At 49.0% G+C, this 8,157-nt stretch overlaps 1 protein-coding gene across 1 annotated transcript; it reads right to left on the bottom strand.

Moving 5' to 3' along the window:
• Window positions 1-312: 312 nt before the first annotated feature.
• LOC103706817 (disease resistance protein RPS5-like) lies at window positions 313-4,040 on the bottom strand. Its single transcript, XM_089928361.1, has one exon. The coding sequence runs from the start codon at window positions 3,681-3,683 to the stop codon at window positions 771-773; it is 2,913 nt and encodes a 970-aa protein (XP_089784487.1). The 5' UTR covers window positions 3,684-4,040; the 3' UTR covers window positions 313-770.
• Window positions 4,041-8,157: the final 4,117 nt, after the last annotated feature.

The raw sequence follows: 8,157 nt of genomic DNA, 5'->3' as shown, positions 1-8,157 counted from the left end.
ATTCAAATCAATTTGCTGAATGAAAATAGAATGGGAATCCCCATTTACTGGAAGAATTCCTAATCAATCACATCATTATATTAGATACAGAAAAATGAAATCCATCCGATCTCATCTGCAGGTAGCTTAAAACTTTCAGATGCAACAAAATTCTAACAATCACTAACAATGGAGAACATTTTAATGAATGGAGACCGAGACCTGCAAGTAGTTTAAACAAATGTTGCATTAGAAATTGCCATGATAGGGTTAAAATAAAGGATAGACACAGAAGTAATTGCAATATGTCCTGTAGAAAGATTGCGTAAGCAATTTCTTGAAGACAAAAGTTCCCCTCTTCATATTAATCATGGGAAAGAAGAATACATGGTATCTGTTCAATTTCCTAAACAATATACATCTACAGAGCCAAGTGAGGCCAAAAGGATCAATTTGCATGTTATCATGACAAATTTCATGTGTATGTACTTCTGCAACAAAGGTGCATGAGTCAGTGCCAGCAAAATAACCGGGTACAGGAAGTAGTGTAACTTACAACATATTTATACTAATCCTAGCCCGATACATGTATTTTTGAACTCCCAAAATACCTCTGTACTGTATCACAGGGCGTTGCCCCCGCACCCCCAACCCCTATCAACGTCCCTGGTAAACTACTAGTAGATTATTGCCCCAAAGGCATGCAAATGCCGTCACTTCACTTCGTTCCGTTCAGTGGGCTTACGCTCCTTTCACTCCACTCCGTTTCGCTCCAGCATTTGCCTGCCTTTCTAGAATACCAATGTACCACTCGAATATGAGCCACCTTCTCTAATATATTGTTCCCTGAAATAGGGGTGGAGGGAGGCTTTCACGTTCTCATCCTGCCACTCTAAGCTTTGCCACCATCCTTCCTCGCCACATATCTTCCGTAAGTTGCTCTCCATGATCTTGATGGGCAGCTGCTTCAGCTTGTCACAACGACCAATTTCAATGATTTCCAAAGAAGGGAAACTGATTGCCTGGTCACAGATGCTAGTCAAGCTCCCTAATTCATACAGAGTCATTCTCTTAAGACAACGGAAGGCAGGTGCCGAGTTAACGCCAACATGGTTACCTACTGATTCATCGATCACTCGCTGCATTTTGGCGCACAAATATATCACTAGTCTCTCGAGCCGTGGGAGCAGCAGAACTGAATTAGCATTCTCTAAATCATCGCAGAATTCAATTATCACAGACTGCAGCTGCGGAAGAAAATCTGAGATCGATACTCTCGTCCAATTTACCACCTTTAATTTCATAAGGTAACGGAGTCGGAGATCCTCAAGATGTGGAAGTCGCCAATCCATGTCATGATCCCGGTCCTCGCCATCCACCTCCATCTCCACCAAGGACTCGCTATGTTCGATCGTTAGCTTCTGCAGGCTCTTCAACATTTTGAGGCTTCCCAATTGGGCTTTGACGATGGATGGTGTCAACTGAATGCACGCCGAGAAGCTCATCCACTTTATGTAGAGGCGCCGGGTAACTACATTGTCAAACCTAGAGAGCATTTGGAGGGCCGGCATTGCATTTACCGTAATTCCAAGAGTTGTCGACAACATCACCTTTGAGTTCAGTTCATCCAGCTCTTCCAAACTTGCTGTATTCTTTTCATTACCACAACCTCTGCCACCATCAACTTGCCAGCCTACACACCTGGTTCCAAAGAGATCAAGCAGCCGCAGTTTAGAAAGATTTGATATCGCACCATGAGGTATTCTTAAGAGACGAGCTGTAGATCTCAGTAGCAAATACTTCAGCTCTTTAAGACGTGCCAGCTCCTTCGGCAATGCTTTGATGTATGTAAAGGATAAATTAAGATACTGCAACTGAACTAGCATGCCAATCTCTTTCGGTAACTCCTCCAACATGGTATCGGATAGATCTAGGTAAGTTAGAGCAGGCATGCATTGGAAAAGGTCAAATGGGATCCACCTAAGAAAGATGTTCCTCTGGAGCATCAAGACTTTGAGACTCGGGCGATCAGGAAGGTATTCAGGCAACATTTGTATAACATTATTCATTAGCGATATTCTTTCTGTTGCTTCTGATTCAACCCATTTCTGTTTCACATCTATTGCTCCCTTCAGACCAACACCAGCTTGAACCAACCATTTATTATTTTTCTGCCTGCAGTCGGAAGCGATCCATAGTGCTAAGTCTCGAATAACATCATGCATTCTCACCGTCCCTTCAAATTCACCAGGCTCCAGCAAGCACACTCCTTCCAGGATTCTAATGTGTTCGTGACCCCAGAACAAGTTCCCATTTGATCCATCGATTAAGCCTAGACCCATCCAGCAGCCTATAAGTTCATTTTTCCAAATTTGATAACCGTCGGGCCACAAGCAACAGGACAAGAAGCATTGCCTCGTCGTGTCATCCCTTAAGTTATCATAGCTGAGCTTTAACAACCGAAACAAATCTCTTTCTTCACCCTCCTCCGGTAGGATCTCCATTTCCTGGATCTCAGCATGCTTAGAGTCCTTCAGCAGCTCGATTACGTGCCTCCAGTATATTGGTTCCCTCCGGTTGCTCATGGCCCTTCCGATGGTCTTGAGAGCAAGCGGCAAGCCTCTGCACTCCTTCGCAACGTCTCCTGCAAGGTCAGGTATGTCAGGGTGAGAGCTGAGGGTCTGCTCACCGACATGAAATTTGAACAGATCCAGCGCCTCTGGCTGCTCCAAGCATTTCATCTTGATCCGGACGTCGGCGCTCATTTTGCTGCACACGTCGTGCGATCTGGTAGTGAGCATGACTTTGCGCTTATATTGATTCCCTCCGGTGCCGGGACGCGGGATCCCCACATCCTCCAGCTCGAAGCCTCTCCACAGGTCATCCAGCAGCAGCAGGAAGTTCTTTCTCCTGAGGTACTCGAAGAGGACCTGTCTGGGGGCCTCCAGATCCAGTCCCAATTTCTTGGCTATTCCCTTCTGAAGCTTCTCCGGAGTACACTCTTTAGAAACCACCATCCATATCACATGGTCGAACTCCGAGCTCCTATCGCTGCCAGGGAGGAAACTGTTGTTGACGCGGCTCAGGAGAGTGGTTTTGCCGACCCCTCCCATGCCCCAAATCGCGATGATACCCACGCAATCATCATCAAGGTGAAGCAGGACTTTGTTCACAGTTGACTCAATTGCTACCAACCAGGGAATTGGAGGCATCTCCTGGACCGACGGCGGTGGCAACCTCCTCGTGACGACGATAGAACGTGCTTCAGTTTGCAGCTCCTCCACCACCTTAGCCTTCTTCGTGGCTCTCTCGCCGTCTTTGTAGCTCGAGACCCAGTTGAGGGGGACTCCCAACACCCTCTTCCTCTTCCGGCAGGCTTGTTCCATTTTGGTCGCTTCACCTGCTTCCGCTTCCACCCTCTTGAGCCAGTCGTCGACTTCTGGAGTGCGCTTGCTCCCTTCTCTGTCGGCGATGTTGATATCTTCCAGGAGGCCAGCCCTTGTAGCTTTCAATCTATCCATGGTCTCGGTTAGGGCTTTCACCTTTTCTCCACTCGTGCTGAGATATCTGATGTGCGGGATAATAGCTTCCACGAGAGGTATCAGCTTCCCTGCAACATCAGCGGCTTCGAGAATGGGCAGCCCTAAAGAGTTCCAGTATGGGGCAAAGAATTGAAGGATTACGCTTAGAGGAACGATATTCATGGCGAGAAGGTTTGAGGAAAGGGTAAAGTGAATATGGAAGCAGACGCTTCCCCTTTCTTTTTTTTTCTTTTTTTCTTTTTTTTCTTTTTTTTTTAGTCTAAAAGAACAGCAAATGGGTCGAGTCAGATTTTGAGTGACCGTGATCCGATCCGATTTTTTATTTGGGTTCTAATTTTGGACCCAAACTCGATCCGATCTTCAATAGGATCGAGTCAGGTCTACGGCTATAATTTTTGATCCAACGGATTATTCAGATCAGATCTATGTATAATCGAAATCCGACTTTCAAAATTTAAGTCTGGATTAGATTTGATCCGGATCGGATCCGGACTTGCTATTTTAATTTATGAATGAAGGCTAGATATGGAGTTGTTGCCTCTCGGATAAGGTCCATAAGTTCCCTACCTCAGTGAATCCTCCGTCCTTCTGGAATCAAAGCAACAGCAGCAGGGGGGGTTCTATATACACCCCCCCTATTGCTAAGGACACCCCCAAAAACCAAAAAAAAAATACCCAAACTAACCTTTAGTGTAATTACCATATTGCCCTTGAAATTTTCTCATTACACCCCCCCTTCCTCCTCCTCTGTTTCGTTTTGAAAAGAAAAAAAAAAAAACACCCCTCAAACCCCCCTTAAACCCCTCGATCCATTTACATCGTTTAGGTGATCTTTGAAGGAGATTTAAGCCCCATTCGAAGCATGGACAAGCAACTAGTGATTTGGGACGAAGAATCGGCCGCAAAGGTACGTGTTCCACCTTGTTTCGAAATTTTTTTTTTTTCACGGTTCGTGCTCCGTTCGGCACTGGATCGCCGAACAAAAGGCTTCTGTTCGGCTGAACAGTGCCGAACAGAAGCCTTCTGTTCGGCAACCCTCAACCGAACAGAAGCCTTCTGTTCGGCTGCACAGTGCCGAACAAAAGGCACTGGTTCAAAGAACCAGTGCCGAACGATTTGGGGAGGCGGGGGGGGGAGCTACCTCGAGGTGGTCGTGGAGGCGCCGGCGAGGTGCTCGTTGCTCGGGAGATGGCCGGGGAGGTGGTTCCGGGAGAAGCCGGCGAGGTGGTCGGAGATCGGGAGAATGCCGGCGACGAGAGGGAGAAGGGGGAACGGGGGGGTTTTGGGCGTTGGCGAGGTGCTTTGGGCGGAACAGTTCAAAGGGAGACGGAGGGGGTTTGGCCGCCGGCGAGGTGCTTGAGGCGAGGTTTTTTGGGCGGAAGGAAGAAGCCGGCGGGTGTTTTGGAGGGGAAGAGCGGGGTGGGGGGGTTTTGGGGAGTGTATAGAGCAATTTAGGTGAGGGGGTGGGGAGAGTGGGGGGTAATTTAGGAATTTTTAATTTTTTAGGGGTGTCCTTAGCAAATGGGGGGGGGGGGGTGGGGGGGGGGGGGGGGGGGGTGGGGTAGAGAGTATTTAATTTTTTTTTAATTTTTGGGGGGTGTCCTGAGCAATAGGGGGGGTGTATATAGAACCACCCCAGCAGCAGCCGTCGCCACTGCGGCTCCTTCCATTTCCTTTTTTTTTTTTTTTTTTTTATTCCGTATCTATAGCCACCCCATCATCATTAAGGGTGAGATGGCATACCGCCACCTATCGATTGTTGCCCTGCGGAGTGGGGAGGCGTGATTTAGGGCTTAGGGTAAGTATTGCTGTACCACTCCACCCCCCCCCCCCCCCCCGGCGGAGTGGGGAGGCGTGATTTACGGCTTAGGGTAAGTATTGCTGTACCACTCCACCACCCCCGCGCCCCCCCCCCCCCCCCCCCCCCCCCCCCCCCCCCCCCGCGGCGCTTTTTGCATTTTTTTTAATAAAAAAATATTTTTAGCTTGATTTTCACCGGTGGATTGCGGGCTGCGGGCCTAAACAGATAATTCGGATCGGGTTGCTGGATAAACGAACCAAAATTGATCCAAAAAATGAGTTGGGTCAGGCCCGGGTCGAGCTAAGATTCAGTAAACCCGGCCCGTTCTGGGTATACTGAATCTCGATCCGATCCAAACACGACCTGATCTATTTTTTTTGATTAATTTTAGATCGTTTATCTAACAATTTGATCCGAACCAAACATGAATTATCCGTTTAGGCCCATAGCCCGCAGGCCCACAATCTACCAGTGAAAATCAAGTTAAAAATATTTTTTATTAAAAAAAAAAAAGAAAAGCAGAAGGTGGGGGGAGTGGTACAATGTACTTGCCCAAGCTTTAGATCTCGCCTCCCCACTCCCTAGAACTACACTACTGGCAGAATGTTATGTTGCCCTTAATGATGATAAGATAGCTATATATACGGGTGGCCCCTCTTCCCTCTTCTCGTGCGAAATCGGATGGCCTTCTTTGTTCTCGCCACCTATTCATGAGGTGGTGGAATATCACGTCGCTCTTAATGACGATGGGATAGCTATAGATACAGGCAGCCCCTCTATCTCCTTCCCATGCGAAATCGGGTGGTTTTTCCTGTTCTCACTACGAAGTGAAAAGATTTTTTTGGGTTGGAATGTCATGTCGGACTTAATGATAATGGGACGGCAATAGATACGGGCGGCCCTCTCCTCCCTTCTCATGCAAAATCGGATGGCCTTCCTTGTTCTCACCACCTGAGGGGGTGGAATGTCAAGTTGCTTTTAATGATGATGGGATGGCTATAGATACGGATGGCCCTTCTCCCCTCTTTTCATGCAAAATCGGGTGGCCTGTTCTCACCAGGGGTGGTTCTATATACACCCCCTCTATTGCTAAAGACACCCCAAAAACTAAAAAAAAAATACCCAAACTAACCTTTAGTGTAATTACCATATTGTCCTTAAAATTTTCTCAGTACACCCCCCTTCCTCCTCACTGCCGCCTCCTCCTCCTCCTCCTCCGCCTCACTGCCGCCTCCTCCCCTCCCCCTCCTCCTCACTGCCGCCTCCTCCTCCTCCTCCTCCGCCTCCCCCATCACCCCTCCTCCTCCTCTTCCTCCCCCCTCCCCCCTGCGCCCGCTTCCTCCTCCTCCCCATCCCCCACCTCCCCGTCCTCCTCCTCCGCCTCCCCCCTCCTACCCCTCCCCATCCCCCGCCTCCCCCATCACCCCTCCCCCTCCTCCTCCTCCTCCCCATCCCCCACCTCCCCGTCCTCCTCCTCCGCCTCCTCCGCCTCCCCCATCACCCCTCCGCCTCGTCTTCCTCCCCCCCTCCCCCCTGCGCCCGCTTCCTCCTCCTCCCCATCCCCCACCTCCCCGTCCTCCTTCCTCCTCCTCCCCATCCCCCACCTCCCCCCCCTCCTCCCCTCCACCTCCCCGTCCTCCCCCTCCACCTCCCCCTCCACCTCCCCGTCCTCCTCCTCCGCCTCCCCCCTCCTCCTCCGCCACCTCCTCTCACTCCTCTTCCCCCACCTCCCCGTCCTCCTTCCTCCTCCTCCCCATCCCCCACCTCCCCCTCCGCCTCCCCGCCGCCTCCCCGTCCTCCTCCTCTGCCTCCCCCCTCCTCCTCCGCCGGCGAGGTGCTCGTTGCTCGGGAGATGGCCGGGGAGGTGCTTGAGGCGAGGTTTTTTGGGCGGAAGGGAGAAGCCGGCGGGTGTTTTGGAGGGGAAGAGCGGGGTGGGGGGGTTTGGGGGGGTGTAGAGAGCAATTTAGGTGAGGGGGTGCGAAGGGTGGGGGGTAATTTAGGAATTTTTAATTTTTTAGGGGTGTCCTTAGCAAATGGGGGGTGCAGAGAGTATTTAATTTTTTTTTAATTTTTGGGGGGTGTCCTGAGCAATAGGGGGGGTGTATATAGAACCACCCTCTCGCCAGGAAGTAAAAAAGTGTGAACTAGTGTTAAATTGTTGATGAAGTGGGATACACACAGTTTGCAAAAGCTGGAGAGCATTAGATGAATGTTGTGGACCCCATTATCACAATATTATGGAGTTTAACTTGAGGGTGCCAATTAGTAAAGATGATAAATCTCCTAAAATTGGTACAAAAGACTTCGATGCAATTACTGCTCTCATCTTAGATCAGTTCACGGGCCGGACAACCTACTTAACCCATTTAAGCCCGAAACATTTTGAGCGTTCCTGCCCTCACCTTAGACTTGTTCATGGAATATCCTCTGATTACAAATGCATGTTTGATTGTTCGCATGGAGAAGTGAGGCGTAGTGATCAAGATAGCAGCATCATATTCCTTGCCCCCATGAATCTCATCCAGCTGTCCTGACTTAAGCTTCAACAGCTTACACTCATCTGGTAGTCTTTTTTGAAGAAAGGTAAAAGACATATATGTCAATGACCAGACGTGTCGCAAGGACAGCTATCTACAATTCGAAATGGAAAACATATAACAGATGATCTCGACTGCATGTAGCCTGTTTCACGTATTGAAATATGGTTGAATTTTGAAACTAGCTAAGTGGACTCATCTAAGTCCTAGGATGAACACCAAGTCTTACAACCAATGTATATGAAAAAAATGTATCATGCCCGAAATGTTAAGAGTTTTTAATTTATAAAATTATTTA

The sequence above is a fragment of the Phoenix dactylifera genome, chromosome 18 (genome assembly GCF_051530095.1).
Source record: "Phoenix dactylifera cultivar Ajwa chromosome 18, Ajwa_hap1_PhDact_Kaust_v1.1, whole genome shotgun sequence".
Taxonomy (NCBI): Eukaryota; Viridiplantae; Streptophyta; class Magnoliopsida; order Arecales; family Arecaceae; genus Phoenix; species Phoenix dactylifera.
The sequence above is the reverse complement of the archived record's forward strand: the minus strand, read 5'-3'. Positions and strand labels throughout refer to the sequence as shown.